Consider the following 24,157-nt stretch of genomic DNA (forward strand, 5'->3'; position numbering starts at 1 on the left):
CTATGATGTTTGCATTTGCCTGCTGATGTGCTATTGTATTTTTGCACAGTAGCCTTCACACTGAAGATGTGTTCTTTTCTCAAGATGATGCAAGCAGTAGTGAGAGAGCAAGTTTGTTTGTTTGTTGTTGTGTTACTTTACTTACCTGTCCAGTGCTATCACAGGACAGGTGGTCCTCCTGAAGTTCACCTCTGTGAGGTGGCAGGCCCATGCCTCTCATTTCCAGCCATTTCAACCCAGGCATGTCAGCACAAATCCCAGTTAGAATAAATTCTGCAGCCAATCCAGCATGAGTTAGTCCCTTTGGGGACTGTTAAAAGTCACACAAAGTGCAAGAAAGGAAACACAAACTGTCAGAAACTGCCAGTGGGCTTCTCTTTCTTTCAGAGAGACCCTGAAAGTTTAACTCATCATCAGTCCTAGAAACACATAGGGGTTTCAGGGTAGCAGTTCTGATGGACCACTCCGCCATCTCTCTATGGACAGGAGAAATAGGATCACCTAGCTCTGAGGCTATGTTCCCAAAACCTGCTTACTCACCTAAGTGGCTGTTTCCTGACCTGAGCTCTTTTTTTTTCCATGGCTCTGGGCCACTTTCCTCTGTCTTGGTGTCTTGTCCAGTCTACAGTGCACAAAATTAATTTGCACTTAGGAGTTTTAATGCAATTTAGTAAGCCAGGGTATTTACTTGTCAAAATGGCTACTATTTATGTATCAGTGCTGTCTTATTATCTAAAACAACCACAAATGCATCTGTGGTGATTTTGAAAATATTCTGTGAAAAACATTTCAAATTTGATACTTTATATCTTCATTCATGATGGCTACAACTGCTTAGGAGAATCCTTTGGCATAGAACCCCACCTGGAGACGCAGGCAAGGGATTTAAAAAACAAAGTTTTTGAATTAACTTATAGAAGTCATATCTCCTACAATGAGGCTGGCAGGTTGGTCCTGGTTATTTAATGTGCTACCAAAACAGGATGTTTTATTAAAGGAACTAAATCCAGTCCATTTTAATTTACACAATCACTGAAAGCCGCGGTTCTAAGTAGAACTTCAGTCTGTGTTTTCACCTTATAGTCAAAGAGGGCAGAGAAGACATTGGTCATGGTTTTAGAAAAACACACTAATACACTGTAGTGACCCTGGTTATCTTATGTGTGAGAGAGAGTATTAGAAGTGTTTAGAAAAAATTCCCGAGTCCATTTCTCCATGTGCTGGAGTTCTGCTAAATAAAGGTTGATTTACATATATACAGGTGCTTTGAATCAAGACTTTAAACAAACTGGGTATGAATGGTGACCCAGCACACTTTAGGTTACCTCTGGGCAAAGGTAATAGTTAAGTTGGACCAGTCTGAAGAAACAGTTTCTTAGTATATGCATTTCATTCTCCTATAAGCCTAACATATGGATTACATTCTGATAAGCATGTACCATACATACAGCTACTGGGAGCAGTTTTGCTGGGTTCTTGTTTGTTTAGCAAGAGAGAACACAGAAGGACACAATGGTTTTTGTGTGTTGGATTTTTACTTTGGAGTATTTGCAATATTTCTTCTACTTATGTTTTTGTAAAAAATGAAAGGAAGCATTTCATTAAAATGAAATCTTTCCATCTCATTGTAATTAGCCCTTCAGAAAGATTCTGTATTCTTTAATACAGAATCCATCAATATAATTATAGGGCATATTGACTGAGTATAAAACAGAACACTCTTAAAGATTGGATGGATACTACTATTTATGTATGTACTATGCATTTTAAATCTGTATCAGATGGAAAAAATAATGTCTAACATTGGGAACTGTTATACGTAGCTTTTACTTGAAAATTGCCAGAAGAATTTCATGATTATAACCATTGTTCTGACTTGTTTTTTATGAGATTTTTTTATATCAGCAAAGACTTCTGCAGCATGTTTTGATAATGCATGATATGAGATGAAAATGGCAAAATTCTTAGCATGTGGGATGTTGCACACTCTTTGCTAACTTAGGAAATTAAAACCATCTTGCTTCTGTACAAGTGAAATGAAGAGACTTCACTAGAAAAGGTATAGGTGAACTTGCAGATTTGTCAGCCCAAATTTATAAGCCATGGTGGAAAGTCTGTTAACTTATTATCCTTTTTATCTAGAATGAAACAGAAAACTGTATTGAGTATTTTTTTCAGCTATGATGATTCTGTGTTTGCGTATATGCGTGTGTACACATGCACAGATGCATATAATAGGTATGTACAGGGCCACAGTCTGTATTGCTGCTTTTTTCAGGCATAACTTAACAGCAGTCCTCTATAATGTGCAGTGTAGGTTTTTTTTTCTTTTCCTTCTCTCTATAAATTCCGTGGCTTTCTTTGGATTTTAAAATGGCATCTATGTTTTTCTCCCATAACTGCTCTAACTTACTTATTAAGTGATGGACATAATGTAACCACAACTGCATGAGTTTTTTTTCAGCTGGTGATTAAAATACGTTTCTTGCTTTCTGTGAGGCCTCAGCTACAAGTATAATAAACACAGATTTTCCAGGGCAACTAAAAGAGGTCAACCTTAGAATTCATCACTCTCTAAATGCTGCTGTTTGTGCTGTTCTGAATGATAACTGGGATGAGTGAGGCTAGTTAGAGTATACTGAAAAGTAATATTTTCAGGACAGATGTCCCCATGCCAATCACTGCATTTCAGCTTTCTTGAAATAAGGATATATTTTTTGTTCAGTTTAGAGCATAGCAATTCAAGTACTCCCAATAGTTTTGTATATATTTTATACAACGGCAAAGGATGACCTGTAGCAAATATTTTTTCTAAGTAAATTCTATATCTTCTCTCTGTATGATCGTAATCTGTATCTGGATATCATTTATGGCAGATGAAGAAAGGTTATAAAGGTTTTTGTAGCATCATCTGTATTCAGCTTCTTTAAAAAGGTGTAAATTAAACTCTAGAATTAGTTATTTATATCTTCTATACACCTGCATTCAGACCAGTTTCTACAACCAGTCTTGCTTCAGCTTTGTTCTTGTGACCTTGTGAGTAAGGAAGCTGAATCTAACTCGGGTAAGATCCAACATTAGCAATTATTTTATACTCTCTTGATTCTGAACAGTACCTATAGATTTAATGTGGCAGAGTTACCTGCAATACATATCTTGTACTAATGCAGCATATGGGAAGCATTGTACTAGAGACTGCCAGAAAACAGCAATTTTGTGCTCTTTCTTGTTCCTTGGACTCATCCACTACGATCATGTGAAGAGCAGATGGCAGCGACTAAGGGCATCGAAGAACCTGTTTACAGCAGCTTTATGGAGCCTTCACAGTGCTGACCCAGCGTGAAAGGACAGGAACAAAGAGCAGGATATGACACTGCAGTGCCATTCATTCCATTTACATTGGCATGAAATGTGAAAAGAACTTGTAATTAACATCTCAGAGCATGCAAATATGTTTTCCAGCCCTTCACTGAATCATTCAGTGACTGGTGGTCAAACTTTTGGTTTTTGTCACACTTTGTCATTCCAGTCATATGTATGCGCTGAATAAGTGGTATGGGTAGTTGTAGCTTATTTAGCAAAATGGACTTTGATATTTCCCACCTCAACGTGTTCATGTTGGTTTTTACAGCACCATACTGTAATTGACCTTTATTTGATATTAGTTTTAAAGTTTGGATGCTATTTCTAAGCCATCACTGGAGAAATAATCTAGTTTCTTCCTTCCCAAGTTGTTTGTTAATATTTTAAATTCCTCTTTTCCCTACATAACTTTGCTTTTATATTTCATATGGTTAGATGATCTTATCTGAAGCCTGTCAGTGGAATATGTATTGTTTTGAAATTCACTGTGGTGTTTTTTTCCTCTACATAGCCTTATTTTTCTCACTGACTCACAGCTGTGGAATGTTAGATTTCTAGACCCTTTGTTCCCACTATGCATTGTTCATGATGCTGGGGTTTGGGGCTTTTTTTAAAGAAAAAAAAGACAAAAAAAAAGAAAGCTTCATTTTGAAAATGTCAGCTAACGAATATATAGAACACTTTGAATAATGTATTGTGGTTTTGTTTGTTTTTTTTCTCTATTTAATCAACCAAACAATAAGTATTGTTTTCGATGTGTGATAAATGTGTCCTGCAAATAAATTCATTGTTTGATTGTTAATGTGCTTGAATCTGTTTTTAAAAATAAGGTAAGGGTGATATAATCCTTATTCATGGAAATTACTATATTCTCTCAAATATTCTTATACCCTTCATGTGTAATTCATATTCTCTCTGGGTACTGACAAGATACCCCAAGGTACCATTATCCTTTTCAGTATTTGACTACCCCCTCAAATTAATAATAACTATCAGTTTACTTTCCCTTATTTACCAGTTTATCACAGTAATAGTTTGAGTTACAGTAGAAGTACATCCAGACAGACACCTATGCACTACTCTGGAGTAAGTTCGTTTTAGGCTAAGTTCATTTTAATGTGACTGAGGTACACAATGACTGCCTTTTTTAGAGGAGCAAATGCCTTTCTCTGGTCTTAGTTCCTATGTAATTCTTCTCTTACAGAGCTATGGACTTTTGTTAGCTTGGTTTGTAGTGGAATATTTGACATGGGATACCATAGTCAAGATAAGTGGAACCACCTCTCTGGGTTTTAAGGCCAGCCCTGTGTGAAGAACTTAGAAAGGCAGGTCTTCGAATGATATTAAGTTGATGTTATGTATAACAACCTTTGATTTGTATACACAGGCCAGCCCAGAGCTGGACACATATTCTGACTATATACGCATATTCTATATGAGTTTACTTTGGTATCCAAATGCTTCCTGTCACAGTGTTAGCATGGTGTAACCAGGTTGTTTAGCTTCATTTGAGAATGAAGCTTTATTGCTCCGTTCCTTTAGGAGGCTCATCTAGAGTCAGCCAGGTTATTTGTGCTGAGAACTAAATTGTCCTTTGTGGCTTATTGAACATGCTGTTATTTTATACAAGCAGAGCTGTTTCAGCAAGCATGGCTTTGTTCCCAAATAAAAGATTACCATGAGAAAAAGGCACAAAGCACAGATCAGACACATTGGCAGCATTTCCCAGAGAGTCAGCGATGCAATTTTCTGCATACTTGCATGAGATTGCACTTTTTTTTTTCCTTTTTCCCCCTCTTACTCATGTTAAAGGCAGACAACAGTTTGGGGTTCAGTTTTGGTTCTTGTTTTTAATGAAGCATTAAAGCTTCTAGGAGGGTCCTGAGGCTTTTTGGTTAATTTTGGAAATGTTATCCCTTATTCCAATTCAGTGTGTTCTGTAGCCTAGACTAAAATCAGGGATGTCTAAATGGCATTTTGAGGGATGCTGCCTTAATCACAAATAGAATTTCAGGATAAGATTTGAAGAGAAATTCCGTATCTATGAATCTTACTGCTGGTAATGTTATAAAGAAGGCTTAATATAATTCTTCCTCTGATCATACCAGTTTGAATCGGGAAGCTGGGGGAAAAAAAAAAACTCAACATCTTTAGTAGATGCATTAAACTCACTTAAATATTTAAGATTTTTATGAGCTTTTGATGTGAACTACCCAATGAAACACAATTTAAGGTATGATTTTAATCTTACAGTGGTAAGCTGGGAGAATCCACAACATTCATAAAGTCTAAGTAGTCACTCAGACAGATGTGGGCCTGGGGTTTACTTTGATGTTTAAGGCTCCAGTGTTGTTGAAATAGAACTGGATGTTTTAAGCAATTATGTATCTTACTCTCTAAATTTCTGATTAAAGCTACCTCTTTTTAGTTCTTTGCAGATATAGTAGTGGCTGCATAGTATGTTACTGCCACTTCTAACAGTCATGAAAACACATGGTAGTACATCTTTTCCTTTCCCTTGAAAGAAATATTTCAAGCAAAAAAGAAATACTTTTTTTCTCCCCTTTTTTTTTGGTTAAATGACATCCTTTCTACTTGCTATTGTATTACAAAAGTCTCTGTATCTTTTTCTCTTTCACAGCTCACTGAGGATCTCTATTAAAGTATTGCCAGATATCTTTTTTTAAAGTGTAAATTCCTCTAATCCTACTGAATTTGATTCAGTTACCCAGATAAGTATCTGGTGTGGTCTGAGATATCTTGAGGTGTTCTTCAGTTAATAAACTGACTTGGAACAACATTCTGAAACTCATCTCATGTTGGTTTAGGTCTTAGGGTTTCTAAGACCTGCACATGGGGCTGGCAGATGTGAGTAAGTCCCTATAGGAGATCAAAGACATTATGGACCAGCAGCTGGATATTAGGCAAGGTACCTGAGGGCATTTTCTATCACACCAGATGCTTATATATGGGCAACAAATCAAGCCAGACTGACTCCTTTCCTTGCACTTATTTTCTTTGTGACTTAAGAATTAAAGTGGAGTATGAGGCTTTTTCGAGTGAGTTTTATTTGACATAAAAATACATCTAAGCTTGTCTGAGCATAATAGTGCTATACAGGCTGTTTTATAAAAGGCTAGCAGAATAGATGTAATCTCCTCCTGCACTGGGCCTTAGGTATGGAAGCAGCAGAAATGAGTGTTGCTGCCTTACCTACAGCAAGAACAAGGAGGGCTTATTTTCAAGGAAAACGCTATCTATGTCTAGATGTGGAGTGGTGGTAGCAGCAGTGTCCAGATGTTGAGGAAGCGATGAAGAGGCACCAAGTGAGGGGACTGTAATTATCTTGGCCAACTGCCACAGCTGTGTAGAATTGTTCTTTTTCTCCTTGCAAAGAAATGGCGAGACAGTTAGAAAGGGGACAAAATTAGGGAAGGAGCGTGATGGAGAGAGGTGGTTTGTTCATTTACAAAATCTGGTTTTTATCTTGACACATTTATAGAGCTGACCTGCAATTAAAACTAACGATGTTCCATCATGGGTAGAAACATCCAATGTAGTATGATCAGAGAGGCAATAAGACCTTGTACTTCTAGATGGCAGTTCAGGGCATTCGGGCCTTGTAGTCATGCCCCTCTCCCTGTTTAAAGATCAGGCCTGATCTTACTTTCAGTTAGTCTGGATGTGAAGTCAGAACCTCCCCCCTGTTTCCACATTCCCCCTTCAGCACAAGTTGATTCCACAGATGCAATTACTAAGAAAAACTAATCAATCCATTTTTACAGTGTTTTGCCCGTTGGCTTTGTTTTCATTCCTGCAGCTATTTGAATAGCTAGCAGAAACTAGGCCAAACCACCTGTGTCTCTATCATTGCTGCAAAACCAACAAAGCCAGATTATGAACATGCATTATAAACCAGGAATTCCTGGGTCCTTACAACTGGTTATAGCGACAAACTCCTTTTTTTTTTCCCCTACTGTGGCTGTTTGCTCTTTATTAGATGATAGAAGTAATTCCCTGGAAATTCTCTGTGAGGTGCTTGCAAAGCTCAACGTGCTGCAGCACTGAAGGGAAAAATGGGCAAAACACAGCTTGTATAGTATGCTTTTCACAACTAGATGAAATTCGGTGTTTCATTTACAGGACCAGTGCAGATAAGTTATTATTTTGTCATATATGAAGGCTCTGGTTATTGTTCCATGATTTATCTTCAAACCATGGAAAGTCACTCCTAAGGAGAGCACTTCAGTAGTTAACCTAACTTGCCTCTGCATACTGCTTTAACTGCAACTAAATGTAAGTGAACCAGAAGTTAAAATACTGCTGTAATAGTTACCAAGCAGTACATTTTCATAAATGTGCAGACACTTATTTTTCACTTGTGACTTTACCTAACGTGGAACTGCACTATTTTTTTACCCTTTATTTTTTATCTTGACATGAAAATGCCAAAAGCAATTGTGAAAGAAAACATTGCAGCTTTCACTTACAGGGTTCCTTAGTCACTTTTAGCATGTGTGAATGATTGTGTAAAAATTAAATCGCATCATTTAACAAAGTGATATTAAATGTGATACTGAATGTGATAAATCACTCTGTTCTCATATATGTGATTCTCCAGTTCATTTCTCATGCTCAATACTAAGTTAAATGCAAGTGCAAGGCAGATTATTTGCATGAGCTATTATAGCTGTGCAGTGCACATGAAGGTGTTAAGGTTTCAGCCAAACCAGGAGTCCAGGTGGTAAGCTTAGTTTATCACAGTAACAAGGGAAAAAAAATCTAGATAGTGAATGTAGCTGATTAAGGAGTCATGAACACAAACTTATCATACTCTGATGTAAAATAGCATAAAGAATAGAAAAATGAATGGTTGTGAGGTTTTAAAAAATACATTATTAATTATAAATAAGTAAATAACTTGAAAAAATGCCCCTTAATAGAAGGCAATCATCTAGATCTAAAGGGTACTTTGAAATGCAAAATAAATCTCTTTTCTTCTGCCATGGGTTTCTGTAGATACACTGATTTGATAAGTATTTGGTTAACTTCTGCTGACCTGAGTTATCATCAGTTCAGATAAAAATAATGATTCTTAGTGGCTGTAGAAAGCTGTGAAATATATAGGCTGTAGCTGCAGTAAAGGAAACTTAAATGGCATTGTCAGATGCATAAATCAGAGCTTGCAATGAAAACAAGTGGTTTGGCAGTTCCATATGTACCTAGGAGGTGATATCACAGGGATGGATAGCCAGCTGTGCTGCACCTTCCCTGTGTGACCTTACAGCTGGTCTCAGAAAGGGACTTACATCCCTAAGGAGATGCTTAAGCCAGTGGAGCTCAGTAAGCTAAGCTCTACAATTAGGACTTTACTTACCGTGGGGTCAAGCAGTCTCCAGAACTAGCTTAGATTTTTCTCAAAACAGCCTTGGAGTCTTCCTCTGCCCATGCCCAGCACTGCCACAGCAGAAGGGCTCACACACAATGTCCATGCTGGCTCTGGCAGTAACACATGCCATTCCTCTCACCTGAGAGGCTCAGTCAAGCAGTTGAGCCCAGTGTGGAAGTTTTAAATCAGGCACCCCAGAAAACACAGCAGGGGTTAGTTCTGTCTTTGAAAATGCTGTGTGCATGAGTGGGAGCAGGATACAGCAGATGGGAAATGGCCTGGATACAATCCAATGTCTGTTTAGTGAACCGCTGACCGGAGTGTTTATATAGCACTATAGGTTGAATACCAAGTCTTGACTGGGTCCTACTTCCAATCTTCAGGACAGATCCATGATGTTTCCAGGAATGTTCTAAATTGTGTCTTTTGATTGTTGGGGTTTTTATAAACTTTGCTGTATTTGTTCTGCAGCATAAGGAGTTTGGTTTTCAGGGCCATTAATATCATGCAGCAGATGGTGTGGGGATACTTCCTCTACAGCTGCATACAAACCATGTAAGAATGAGGTGTTTTATTATTGGAATGTTAAAGAGATACTGTCAATTTTAAGCTGGGGAGGGGGGATAAATATTATTTTAAAGAATAAAAGTGCTTTAATATTTGAATATCTGTTCTGCTTTTCTACAGCATTTGCTGAAATACCTTTTCATGTTTAAAACTCCATAAATCTAACTTTCTTTGCAGCCTAGGAAGCTTACAGCTTTGGCCATGGGCGCTTACGAACAAAGGAGCTTTGAAATGGGCTGTCTCCTCTTCAACTGCTCCAAATGTTTGACCTTGATGTATCATTGACAAGAAACTGTGGCAGGCTTATTGCTGATAAAAGCTTGCTGTTCTCCAGCCATAAAGAGAGTCATCTGTCTTAAGAACAGCTTACAACAGATGTCAGTTGGGCATCTGAAATTAAAAATTTCTGCTGATGCATCCCAGGCTTTGGAATGCCGTCCTATGAAATCAAATACTGCAGTGACACAGTTAGACCCGATACCAGAAAATCGTAGGTTCAAATGAAATGCAGCCCATACAGTAAGCCCTGAATATGATATTCACATGGAAGCAGAGCCAAATTATGCATGAGTAATAAGGTTGTTATCAGTTTGAAAATATAAAGGACTCCTTTCTTCCATCCTCTTTCATCACAGACAAGACCTGGCTACTCTGGTGTAAGTGGGAAACATCCTGCCCCTATATGGTGTGGCATATCAAGTGTTAAAGTAATAGCAGAATAAGGTGAGATAGCCTAAAGAACAGTGACAGAACTGGATTTGCCAAGGTAGGAAAAGAGTTTCTTTGCCCCAGTTCCTTATCTGTAGAATGAAGCAAGAGGTTTCCCTTGTTAATGCATTTTGCAATTTTTCCTTACTTGTATGGTGTAAAACATAGTGCATCTTGTAAAAGTTATTTTGTCTTGAAGCATCAGGATGTAGCAATCAAATGGAATTTGTAAGTTTTCTCTGATTTGGACTGTAACAAGCTTTCAGGGCTGCTCATCCATTGAACTAGGTGCTGCTGCAAGGGGAGGAATTCAGGAATTCAGCCCCACCTAGCTTGAGTCACTTGCTGTAGGCATTTGGATAGTCATCTCTTCCTCTCTCCACAGTCCATAAAGAAAAAGATACCACCACAGACAGATAGCCACCCGAGGAGCAATCACTCTGTAGGGCTGCTTCTTGCCTAACATAACCCAACATACTATATATGCAGCATAGGGATGCAGCCTAGGTATAGCGTGCTTGCTCCACAGCCATGTTGAAGAAGGAATGTATTAATAAATAGGATTGTTCAGAGCACCTGGACAGGCAGTGTATAGAGTGTAACAGGATAAAATAGGCACCACAAAAACTATATAAGTAACTTGAAACCTATGAGTATTATGCTGCCTTATTTCTTCTCTTTCTTTGGTCCATAGCACGTTAATGAATAAAAAGCTTTGAATTAATAACACTGCTTTGTGGCTGATGATTAACTTACTTGAAAGGTCTTTATTCATGCACACCATATTCTTCTAAATACTGTTTTAGAACAGGTTCTAAAAATTTTAAGTATTGGTCTGAATCACTCCAGATTTTAAAATATTTTATTCTAGTAACAGAATAGCACTTCTTACATATGCATGTCTCACTAAGATCACTGAAACATGATGATGTATCTAGGTATCAGATTGTCAATCTCTTATTTTTAAAGTAAGAATTACAATAAAAGGAGTCATAAAAATAGAAAATAATGCTTAAAAATATTGAGCATAGTAGTTTAGAAATCAACCTTGCTAGGATAGACTTAGAAATAAGCCAAATGTATGCTTAAAAGACAGGGATTCTCAGTTAAAAGTGTGGCCTCAAATGGCCTCTTTCCACCTTCCACAATGCACATCTCTGCTCAGGCTGTAAATAGTTATGGTTTTGCCTACAGGATTGTTCACTAGCCTTTTCTCTGTCTGTTTGCCAAGATCAAGACTGAAGCTTGGAAAGCCAGTTAGAAATACATTTTCCCTGTCAGAGCTGATTACCACATTCATTACCAGTTTGACACTGAATTCACAACCTGTATTTCTCCTACCTCCTGCCTTTCCCAGCACCTCTCCCACCTCCTCATCTTGACTTCACCCTCACTAACAAATGCAGAACCACTTTGCAGAACTATTAGTATCTGCTGTCTTTGTTTTGTCAGTAAAACCACATTATTTAACTGAAAAATATGACAATTTCTTAGCAAGCCATTCCTACACAGAGGAAGGAAAAGAAGAAGAAGGCATCTGTGTTTTAATTTTGATTTAGCTGAGGACTTAATTAGCAAATATATTTGTTAACCTTTCTGTTTGTTACATCTCATGAACAGAAATGACTGTGGTGATATGACTGAGAAAGACCGTTTATGGAATTATGACTCCCTACTTAATTATGTTCAGTTTGGCAGCTGTGGCATCTATTTGAAAGCTGAGGATTATTAGCAGCTTATAAATACCAGTTTATATACTTTCATACAATCCATTGGTAATACATTATCTCCCTTGAGGGCATTAAAGATTTTAGTGTAAAACCTGGATTCATGCTGAAGGGTAGTCTGTTTTAGGAAAAAAAAAGAGGTTTTTACAATGAATAAGCATTGAATGCATCTATAAAGATGTGGCCAAGATTCTAGAAAGTGACTACTAGGTCTGGGTACATTTTTAAGATTTCCATTTTCAAGGATTTACTTCTCCAATGCAACAGAACAGAAAATCAAGCCTTTTAAAATGAGCCAACTTGCATACCAGAAGCATTGCTTACCACACATTAGCATTTGTGTTCATACCTCTGCGTGTTTGTGATGTACTTTTCACTGAAAGAAAAAATGGAAAAAAGTTGGGAAAACTGAAGACAGTTGCCACTAAGAGCACTGACCGTGTTGTTACATACAATCACACTAGTTTCCTGGACAGCTGAAATAATAGAGCCTGGGTTAGTGCCCTTGAACCAATTTCTGCTGGTTGATTGCACTTCACAGTAAAGTCTGCAATACAACTGCCATCAGAATTGGTAGCACCCTAATTGTGGCACCTGGTAACTAGTGCAGGAGCTGAGAAAATCTCCACATCAGCCGAGGCTTGGTTTGGCTTCTAGGAGGACCAGGGTGATGACAGTCTGAATCACAGTATTTCCAAGATTAATAAATTGGAATAGGTTTTACAAGTTCTGAATTAAAATCGCAGCTCAGCCACTGTAAAGCAGGGGCAACACTGCTGGTGTGTAGCTGCTCCCTTTTATTTTCAGTATTTGAATCAAATTCTCAAGGTAGAAACTCCCTTTTCTGAGTGCAGTGATGTGAGGCTGTAACTCACTTTGGAAAGGTGGGCCCCCAGGTATTGATACAAAGATGGTTTGAAAGTAGTGTGTACTGGAAAGACTGGTTTCTAAAAAAGAGATACCAGCTCTTAAACATGATCTCTGTCGCACAGTGCAAACCCAAACAGCAGTCTGCATTCTGAGAGCAAATTCAGTCAAGAAGTCAGCAACATTGTAGGCAGAGCAAGAGAAAGAGGTTGTAAACAGCAGAGAAATCAGAAATTGATAGAACGAACATCATACAAAGGACTCACAGCAGGAAGGGATGGAAATTACTAGTATCAAACAGTATGGCTTAAAAAAGAAGAGGAAAGGAAAAAGATCTGAGAACATACAGTGCTTGACTCTGAACAGATTGGGCAATTGACTGTGCAGCTTGAATGGAAAAAGCTTCACTGATTTCTAAATAACAGATAATGATAAGATGAATGAAAGATCATAAGGTGAATCAAAGTGCTATAGAGAGAATCAGGGCTGGAGTAACATGCAGCAAATGGAAAACCAAGCTGTCAGAGGGGAGATAGTTGGGAGAGCATTAAAGAAGGAGGCCTCCAGTCAGTGAAGATGTTAAATGATGATCCCACAGAAGAAAGAGAATGGAACTGAGACAATGGGATGTTCAGAGGGGGAATGTGAGAGGTGACTGGGACTTGAAGCTGAAGAAGGGATGTAAGGATTAAGGAAAGGCCATACAGATAGTCATTGCTTCTCTTTCATTCAGAGGTACCTCATCTTTTTTGTCTTTTTATCTCCTTGTCTTGTTAGACAGCACTTTTGTATTTATTCCACAGTTGCATTACTTGCTTTTAACATTTGTTATTTCAAGCATCTTTCAAGCTGTTTTCAAGCAATATGACCTTAGGGGTGGTTTAAGGTTTTATAGCAACCTTTTACCTACCCACCACCTTTTCTCAAGCAACTTCCAGTTCATTCCTGCCATGACTGAAATGCTGCATGATAGCATCTTTGCAAAGCCTACAGAAGCAGCATGGGGCCAAAAGCATCTTATTGCTTCTCAGTTTGCATTTTCTTGAAGCCAATTTAATCCCACATATTTAGTGCTGTAAGCAAGCAATTTCAGAAAATTAAATAGGAATTTCCCTATGTGTTTATGACATAGCAGCGATGATAGATTTTTGTTTGTAGTTAAATATTTTCTCTCAGTGCTTACTGATTAAACATTCAAGACACACAGGGAAAGTGATTGTGGGCTTGACAGTAATCCAGCTGAAGAGAAAAAATTTCATTGATTCAGCTGGATTTTAGGATTGATAAAAGCAGTCCAGAGACTGATCTGGAAATAATTGTGTGCATTTCACTAGTACACTGGAAGTGGGAAATATTCCAAGAGTGGACAAGAACATTTACCAGACGCTTAACTCCTAAACAGTTTGTACATAGAGCTCTGAACAGTTGTGTTCTACAAAAGCTTATACTGTAAATGCATGACTTGTGGTCACCCTTCAGACACACAGCATAAAACCCAGGCAATGAAATATGCCATGCATGATGTATGTCATACAAATAGGGCTAGTCTGCCAATAACACATGCACTATCTCTTAGGCTCCACGAATTATTATAAAGGTAGAAGTGAGGCTCACTAACAGAAGCATGCCTAAAGCTAATGCTACTGACAACATACAATTTGACTAGAAATACTACCTACAAGCAGAAAACTATGGTCTCTTTCCCATCACAAAATGACAATTTTCTTTTGAAAAAAAAAACACATGGGGAAAAAATAAGTATTTTTAGTTTGATATTATCCATGAATGAGAAAGAAAAACAATAGGGAAATGAAACTCATTGAAAGTAAAGCAAATTTATTGCCAAGTGGTCAGTAGTTAAAACAGTCTTATATACACAGTAATAATAGACTTGCTCTTCTTGTCAAGAAATTTAAGAAACTTTTAAAAGAATCCCTTACGTTTACCCTGCAAAATCATAATCATGTGGTCTCATAACTGTAAGGAAGGACCCAACAGCAGGAATGCTGACAAGAATATATTTTCAGGGAAGCTGTATACTTACAGAGTAAGGTGCTTACTATGCTTCATAGGACCTTCTTAGCTTCCTCCTGCAACTCTACTGCAGGTCCTCCCAGTGTCATCCTATGGAGCTGGTTTCAATACCATTAGAGAGCACTGCAGCAAATAATGTTTCTGCAGCTCAGACAGGCATGAGGAGCTCCAACATCATTACTCCTGTCTGGCTTATTACAGGATAAGCTTTTATCTCTTAGGGTCAGCTCTTTGAATCCAGCTGAATAGTTTTCAATGCAGGACAGTGTGTGGGAAAGCAGAGCTTCTATGCTTACAGTGCTGGAGCCAGCAAAGGCTCTGCAGTAAGTCTGGCTGCACATAACTCCCCATAACACAAAGGACATCCCTGGGATCCTTGTGTCAGTGGCTCTCAGTGGCATAGTGTAACCACATCAGAATGTAATAAAATCTGTGGAAAAGATTTCTGAAAGAATGGGGTCGGGCAGCTGCATAATCTTGTTCTAAGAAGCCTTCATGACTTATTGGCTAAAGCTATGTCTTAAGGCTTTTTTTGACATAGTCAAAAGTGGCTGCCACAGAGAAAATGTATCTTGCCTCTTCCTGAGCCATTGTTATTGCAACATCTGTTATTTATCGTGCATTGGTAATAGAATGAATTAATATGCTTTTGCATTAGCTCTTGCACGCTTCCTAAGCAAACAGTAAAAGTTAAAGGCTAGCAGTTCAGTATTGTTTATTGTTACATGGGGCTGTGTTAGTTTGAGTATGTGATGAAGAAAAATACAATAGTGTATACTTTAAAACAGGAATCAAGAAGAAAATATAATTCAGAAGTTTCATTTCAGCATTCTCATAGGTCTTTTTGAGTCAATGCCTTTTGGCATTGGCAAGACACCAACCTGAGCTCATTTGACATAATGAGACACAGTATTGTAGACTACAATAGATGTGAAAACAGGGCAAAACAGAAAAAGAAGTAAGGAGGAAGTGAGCACTCAGAACAGAGCAGCTCTTGAATTCATCAGAGTACAAACTCAATGACACTGTATCACTGCCTAGATCAGAGAAGAATCCTAGCCATGATTTTTAATGCCCTGAAGGTATGACAATACATACTTTCTTCTTACAACTGAACCCCTGCATAGTGACAATTCCAGCAAAACACTGAAAGCAGAGAAGCCAGACAAAGCTATACTACCCTGCATTTGCTTTAGGTCATAACTGCAATCTTTCTACCAAGATTTAATTAAAAAAAAATGTTTCCACAGAAGTAAGACTCTGAAATAATAAGCTTTAAGAAAGAAAATACAATTGCATGTTATAACATAAGATATTTTAAGTCCTTAAATTACAGAACCCTTTATGAATAACCTTCTTTTACGCAGCCAAATAAACCTTTGCTTATCAAAGCAACTGCCATTCCTCATTGCCCATGCTTTGATATAACTCTCATCAAGGGAGGAGCTTTTTCTTCTAATTTAGTCTGGACAGAGGAAATGAATGTTGTTGTGATTTTTGGAGAAGAAATTATTTTGCTGCATTTCTCTCACCACTTTCAACCTGAAAGTCAAACCAGAAATGGTGCTTAAAAGTCCTGCCTTTGAAAACTGTGCTCAGATGTTACCAGGACAATGTAGCTGCATTTTCTATCAAAATCCCTTTCAGAATCTGAAAATCTTGCCTCTCAAGATTTTCACCTCTCACCTCTTTGAAGAAAACCTTCCAGAATATTGATGCTGAGAAGAAAAAAAGTTGCATTTGCATGGTAAGAATTCCTATCTGATGAATTTTCTGATTTTCTTGTATTCTAGGTTAATCTTGCTGGCAACAGTAGTCATTCTATAAGTGTTACAGCCAAAACCTCTTATCAAGCTACTTGTTATCTTCTGAGCAGCTGCCTGATCATTAACAATAGCTACACATATAATTTTGTATTCATCAAAGATACTTTCAGTTCAAAATTATCAGTGTAATGAAGAAAAATTAAAAATAACCCCATAATTTCTTAACCTAACGGTTAAATAATTGAAGAATATAATAAAGACTGTTTGAGGAATTATTCAGTTAATGTAAGGCAAGTAAAAAGAATAATTATGGAAAATTGATGTTGAATATCACATACATTGTTCACAAAAGAAAATTACAGTTACCTGTTGAATTTGTAGTTTTAAAAACATCACAGCGGAAACTATTTCTGTCCTTATAGGTTTATAAACTAATAGAGAAGGAAGTACTGTTACCACCACTCCAGTAGTTCTAATTTATCGGAGGTAGAATAATCAGTAGCAGTTTAAGAAGTAAAACACTGATCTCTTGACTCACAACCTACTGCTTTAATTAGAAGACATTAATTTCTCTTGAAGTATTAGCTGACACATTTTAGTAAAGACTGAGCTGACACCAGTGAGGACCAAACTCCACAATCAAGCATACGTTATTTGACAAACCTCTGGGCTGCAGTAACATGTAAGTATTTGGATATTTACAACTGGCTGGTTTAGACTGAAATTTTTTATGTCAATTCCAAGAGTCACTTTGCTGTAATTAGTGCCAGCTATTACTTTATTGGGTTCTGGTGAAGTTGTGCTATCAGACTACAATACAGTAGTATTTTACCTTATTAATATGGTTAGTATTTTTATATAAGCTTTGAAGCATTAGCTATATTTTTGTCTGTTTATCCAAGTTTGGTCCATTCGTTATAGCTCTAATTGTGAAAGTATTTAGGTGAGCTATAGATCAATCACTCTATTCCATTCTTGACCCTACATTTATATTTAATTAGCTGGCATTTAAAACCACAGATGTATAATTAGATGTTACCTGACAGCTTCTTAGAGTAACTGCCTGTGAATAACCACATAGTCCTTCCAACTTTTTTCTGTGATGCCTTAATAAACTCAAAAATAGTCTGGCAGCCAATAAAATGAAATCATGGTCTACTGAGTTGATCAGTATTATCTTACTGTATTGTTTTTCCCCTTGGAAAACTCATATCTCTTTCCTAAGCACACGTTCTTTCTTATTTACAATGGAAAATGAATGGAGAAGTTTGTGCAAAAGTTTCTGCTAAGGAGAAAACTTTTAAAAAGTAATCATGGCTCCAACTGCCCACATGGCAAATCTTGTTTCATGTTGAGGGTACCTCTGAATAGAAGGAAATTAATTTAATATGTGCAAAGTGCTCCGTAGATGTGGAATTCACCTGAACAGTTCATAGTCAACAGATAGAGCACATTTTAGCTGATCTGTTTTAGACATCTACTGCAGGATGAGATGAATAGCATCTTAAAAATGGCTCTCTGCTGGTTGTGAGTGCAGTCAAGACAACCAGATCAAATACTGGCCTCTGGATTGTCGACATCTGAAATTAGATGAGACAAGCTTCATGCACAGGACACACACAAAAGCTGATGTGGAACAGCTGTTCTGCACTGACACTTTGGCCTTTTAGACTGGCACCTTTATTTAATCTGGAAATCCCTTTGAGGAAGAGACCATCTTTTTACTTGGAATTTGTATTGCACTTGCAACCAGAAAGTTCACTCATGACAGACAAGATGGTAGTATCTCATCTTGTAACAAAAAAGGTGATATAATGAACATAAACTAATACCCCTTATACAGTTCAACAGCATATTTATGAGTTAATTGTAGCTAGTATGATTTATTGTCATGTATATAAGCATTTTGTTCGTTTTCCCTGATTTTACATTTTGAATGCAGCTACATACAAGTCTGCTTGGAAAGTCAAATGACCATGTAACAAAGAGTATTAGTCAAATCTGGTCTGCAGCGGATCAGACAGAATTCTGGCTCCCTTGAAGTTAGCAGTAAGTCTGTCTTTGGTTTTGATACCAACAGCATTTCACATAACAAGCCCTGAATCTAGTGCATAAATACAGATATGATAAAAGAAAAAAATAGTCACATTATCATTTACCAGCATTTCTCACAGAGCGTACATTGAAGCATCATCACTCAAAAAGGAGTTAGAAAAGATAACTTAAAGGAACAACAGTATAAGAAATAGTACTGTAGAACATGTATACAAAGGTAAGTATCATTTGTCTCTACTTCAGGTAAAACATCTTTTCCACCACCTTTTTTACACTGTCTCTCTTTTGGTCACCTATTTTACTGCCTCCTCATGCTGCCTGGATGAATTAATAATCCTAGTTTTAATCAATTTACCACCCATTCTCCTTGCGCACGACTTCCCTCCCTTCCTCCCTAAAAACAGTTTGATTGCAAAGAACAGCATTTCCTTCGTGCTATGTGACACTATTATCAACACATGTATAATTTCCCATAATTCACAGAATTTTAAAAAGTATAAAAAGAAATCCTCTCTCCCTGACCACTTTGGGGTGGTTTTTTTTGGTTGTTTTTTTTTTTAGAGATTTAACTGGTCTGATTTAATTTTTACATTAATTTTTACAACTGTGACTGCTACTATTGGTCAAAAGAAAGGAGAATGCTGTCCAGTGGATACAGAATGCTGTGATGAAAACCACAAGGGATTTACCTGTTCAATGTATTTTCTTTTTAATATCCAGGGGCTAAGCTCTTCCTGAAGTCATTTGCATAACATTGGAAATGATTGATTGATAGAAAAAATGTTATTTGACTGGATTGGGAAAAGCTGTGCATTACTAGAGTTGTGATTGTAATTATTAGGAAACAGAAGACAGAACAGAAAAAAAACCTAGATTATGGTAACAGCAAAATGACTTTATTCTATTGCTGATGGAAGTGATGAGAAGGCTACCTAAAGTCCCAATCATATAGCACATAGCCACCCCCTGACTATGACCCCAGACCTCATCTGAGATTGCCATCTTTCTGCTTTGTATGCAAAGAAACAAGGCATCAGAATCCAATTTTTTCTGTTATGTTCTTTTGATCGTGAACTACAGGTCCTGTCCTGTAGCTGGGTCTGTAAGCAAGTCACCACTTAGGAGTGGTTATGATATTCCAACAAGCTGATGCAGTATCAAATGTAACCTATAGCTTAGCTCATAAAGGAAGACTAGTACTAGCAGGCCCTACCAATGTCTGAAGAGGTATATCCAGGCTACATGATAAACATGATAAAGAAGGTGGACAAACCAGGCAAGCCCTTTGGTTGATATTCAAGATAATGATCATCTGATGTGGGACTGGAATCACCTGATGAGCTGCCCATGGGATCAGATGATGACTGGGGATGAAGAGAGGGTGGGGGAGGTCATATGATAGAAGTTATAAAAGAAGTCTCTTAGGGCTATTTTCAAACACCAAAAGGGATTGCTTATAGGGTGTAATTGTTCTGAGATGACACAGATATTAAGGCAAAACTTGGCCCTGTTTTGCTGCATCATGTGATGGGTTCACAGGCAGAACTGTGGTTGGGGTGGAGAAGCTCTGTTCATCTAACCTTTCCTTATATTTGGTTTGGGGAGGAGGAAATATTAATTGGGATTCTGGTAAATTCTGTTGCATAGTCAAACATCTATAGAGAAACATAGAATGAAACTTTGTCAGGCCTGTGGCATTTTAGCAATTAGGGAAAACAATCCCTAACCAATCCCCAATTCCTACACAATGTACAGGTTAGATGTATCACCCCAGACTAAGCTTAGAGGGTGCTGGTGGGGAGACAAAGATAAGGAGTGGTCTGTCAGTGGTTTCCGTGGCTACTTCTCAAGGTTATAAAAATAACTTGCTGATTTCTGTCAAGCTTCAAACCTGATTAGTAGTGAATGTGCTAATGCAAGGGCTGTCCCCGAACAAGGCATGCAGGGTGACCAGAATCCTGGGGCCCCTGGACCCACTAGACCTTGGGCCATGGGATCATTCACTTCTCTGGTAAATAATTTTGGTAAAAAAATTCTGGCCTGCCCAAAAGGGACAGGCTGAAGTCTACTTGGATCAAAGGAAATCCCATCTTAAAGGTTCAAATGCAGCACTCTGGCTGAAAGCCAGCAGAGGGCTCCCAGAAAGCAGAGGGTATAATAGCTGCTGTAATTTCTGGTAGAACTTATTTAAGCAATTAACTCTTATCTGAGTTTGCTAAAACTTCCTGAAATTGTTCACTTGTTCTGTGAGAAGTCTTACATACTATGATATAATTTGACTCTCCAGGGTCCCTTTTTGCAGAACTTCAAAAAAAAATGAAATCTTTAGTCATCTTGCAGTGTACTTGAATGTGCTTCCTTATTCAATGCAATAGGCTTCTTTTCAAACTTTGAGATTTTTTCATGGTTTCCAATAAGATGTAGACACCACACTGCCTAAATTTAATTTGAGAGAGACATTTTGCTATCTGTTATTTTTTTAATTTTCCAGAGCAATGCCCAAGCAAGCCTACATATTTGATTGTGAGCATCCAAGAAGGGGGAGATAAATTGTATTTGTTTTAGTAAACAGTAACATGCTCAGACATAAAATTAGAAATAAGAATGAAAGAAGTAAATTCATTTGAATATTGAGTTTCAGTTTTTCTTACTTGTATTAAACAGATGCTAACCTCTAGAAAACATTACTCTGTATTGTATAGTAAGATAACACTGTTTTGCAAAACGATGAGCTTCACCTTTGGTCATAATTGTGGTACCACATGCTCCAAAAAATTTCATCCAGGTAATTTTTTGCACCATGCTCTGGTCCTCTTTTGTTTGCAGCTCCTGCTTTTACCATTTTGGTACTATCTTCTAGAAGTCACATTAGCAAGGGCTTACAAGTTTGCACACGTTAAGCTGCTTATTTAGTTGTACTGTATAAATGCCTCTGCTTAGCATAAATTGATTATGTTTGCAGTAATCTGAATGTAGAGAATCAGGTGTGGGTAGAGAACCTCTCTGTATATGTGTATTTGACATAGGTATATTTTATTTCAAGGTTTTAATTAACATTGTGAATGGCCACATTATTCATAAGTGACAAAGCCATGAGATACACAGGTATTCCTGAAAAAGTGCTAACACAACCTTTGTGAACTCCTGCCTCAAATGTGTCATTACTTCAAAAACTTGTTTAACCATTCAGGAGGAAAAAAGTCTGCTAAAGTCAAGCAATCTTAGTGCATCCCAGGTAGGCCCCAGAAAGACACAAAGTTAATGAACTGAGGGAGGCTATGGTTAGAAGTGCTATTGCGCTCTGTTTAAAAAACCTTGAGACTCGAAACACTTGGTACTTCAGCTCACAGTGGTCTTACATGGAGAACAGAGGTGATGCAGGCTGAAACGCACCTCTACTGCAAGTTACTGCACACCATCCAAGGCCTTTTTCCCAACTATTTTCCAATGCAATATTGTTCCCATCAGCCTGTCTTTTTTTATCTAATCTGTCCAATCTACCTGTAGAGGGTAGGGCCTCTGCCCTCACTTTTCAGCCCAGAACTTTCCACAGCTCTGCAAACATTGGTGTCTCAACCCTTTTTTTCCCTGTTGCACCCACTGTTGCAGACTCTACTGGTTTCAAAATATGCATGTAATCTTACACTAATAAACTCTTTCCATATAGCCTGTGCTAATCTTAACAATATGATGTCATCCAAACTCCACAGCACTTGTGAAACTTGTTTTAATATTCCAGATCTTTTGATCTCATCTCGTAAATTAATCCCTCCATCTCTTTAATTATTTTAATTGCTCTTCTTTAAATTCCATTCAGTGTAATTTTCTAACAGGAAGATTCCCAAAAATATCCCAGGCATAACCTAGTTAAGTAGCGTGCACGGGGTAGTCGTGCCAAAGAAGTGGAAGAGAAAGTCTGTTAGGTCCTTTCTCAGCGATGGATCCTTCACACAGAGGCCTAAATTCTGCAGGCTTTGTTATTATGCTGATCCATAAGCCTATATGGAATTTACTGTCCCCTTTCACTCCTTCATGTTGATATTGCAGACTTCTTCCTTGTTGAATGTTTTCCTACAGTTCTACCGATATTTCTGAAACGAACCCCCTCCACCCATATTCTTTTTTAGACTATGTTCATGCTGTTTTGCCAGCCTTCCGAGCTCCACCTGACCTGATGAACAGCTGTGAAAGCCATTTATGGCTAGTTACTACCCTTTAAGTCAAAGTTTAAGAAATATTTTACACTGTTCTCTGAAATAATTCATTAGTCTTTTCAGCTTTTCAGTTAAAGTCCACTTCTAATCCATAAAATCCCCATCCATATAAAAAAGGACATGGTAAGACAACTGTTCTCTTTTTTCCCATAGCAAATTTAATTAAAAAGATGATGTTCCACCCCTCTTCAAGTGCCCCAGTTCAGAATGATCAGTCTTAAACAGCAAAATTAATGCTAGGAAGAGGTGTGTGTGACAAATTGGTGTGCTTTTTTTTTTTCCCTATAATCCCAGCAAAGCTTCTCATGTGTATATAAGGGCATAATTTAGGCATCTGGCACACATGAACAAATACATAAGAAGGTACTTAGGTGACAACATCACTATTACCTTCTTCCAACTATTCCACAATGGAAAAATAATGTAATAGGCTGAACTGAACAAAAAGCATTGGTTAGTTCCTCGCTGCCATTGAAGTTTAAGATGGCAAAAACCAATCAATTAAATTGCTTTATGTAATGAGGTAACTGAAACAACTGCAGCTGCCACAAGCAAAGGTGAGAGATGTAAGAGATCATAAAGTACAGGGATTTTCCTTGCTATCTTGTGGCACCTGCGTGTCTGAAAAAAAAAAACAGCAGAGATCAGAGAGAGCAGCAAGGAAGTATTGATTTTGGTTAAAAAAACCCCAAACAAAAAAAAACTACAAAAAACAACCAAAGCCATGGCACTAAGAAAAAGCATAATGATAACAAAGCCACCCAAACAGGATCATGCAATCCCTGCAACATCCAGGATCAGATCAAAGATGTTCATGGGAATCTGCAAAGCCCTATATTTTAGGTAATTAATCATAAAAAAAAATGAGCTTCTTATGGATAGGCTGTGCCAGATGAACACCAGATGATGAAAATGTAGTTATTACAGACCCACATATGTTTGTGTCGCTTTTGATGCACACTTCCAGTGAATGCTTTTGCTTTGCTCAGGATGCACTTGTGGAACTGTACTGCTCAAAACTAGTATTGTAACCTTGCACTGAAAAACATTATTGCAACCTACAGAAATGATCATGGTAGCACGTTAGATTGTACAGTGGTTACTTGTAAGCCTCTTCATGTGGGATCACATGAAATCACTCGTGCCATAGTATTGTGAAAATGTGATCTCAACTCTGCAAAGTAATTAAACAGACCAAGAGCTGGCAAAATGTGTAGCAACCGATGAAGTTAAACATCAGTCCTATCATTAACCATTTCTAGATGGTGTTTCTCTGGGTTTGTAACGACACGTGGCTGAAGTCACTCGTGGCTTTTGCACGTTGCTTTACAGTTATCCCTTACACAAGATGAATATTACTTCAGACAAAAGGCTTTGAAGGTTCTCTGGTGATTCTCTGCTCTCTCTGCTGCCGCGGGAGGAGAGCACCCGCCCTGCCCAGCAAGGGCAGCTTGTGGCGAGGAGCAG

At 37.8% G+C, this 24,157-nt stretch overlaps 1 protein-coding gene across 2 annotated transcripts in view; it reads left to right on the forward strand.

Annotated features, from left to right (window-relative positions):
* Positions 1-9,672, forward strand: part of MBTPS2 (membrane bound transcription factor peptidase, site 2) — a 44,508-nt gene extending 34,836 nt beyond the window's left edge. Inside the window, exon 10 of one of the 2 annotated variants that reach the window (XM_031051051.2) lies at positions 9,497-9,672. In XM_031051051.2, coding sequence (XP_030906911.1) covers positions 9,497-9,501 — 5 coding nt within the window. In that variant the 3' untranslated portion in view covers positions 9,502-9,672. Of the gene's footprint in view, positions 1-3,267; positions 4,131-9,496 lie in introns of those variants that run through there. The other variant, XM_031051050.2, reaches the window with a different exon arrangement.
* Positions 9,673-24,157: the final 14,485 nt, after the last annotated feature.

Source organism: Melopsittacus undulatus, chromosome 2, assembly GCF_012275295.1.
Source record: "Melopsittacus undulatus isolate bMelUnd1 chromosome 2, bMelUnd1.mat.Z, whole genome shotgun sequence".
In the NCBI taxonomy this organism is placed as follows: Eukaryota; Metazoa; Chordata; class Aves; order Psittaciformes; family Psittaculidae; genus Melopsittacus; species Melopsittacus undulatus.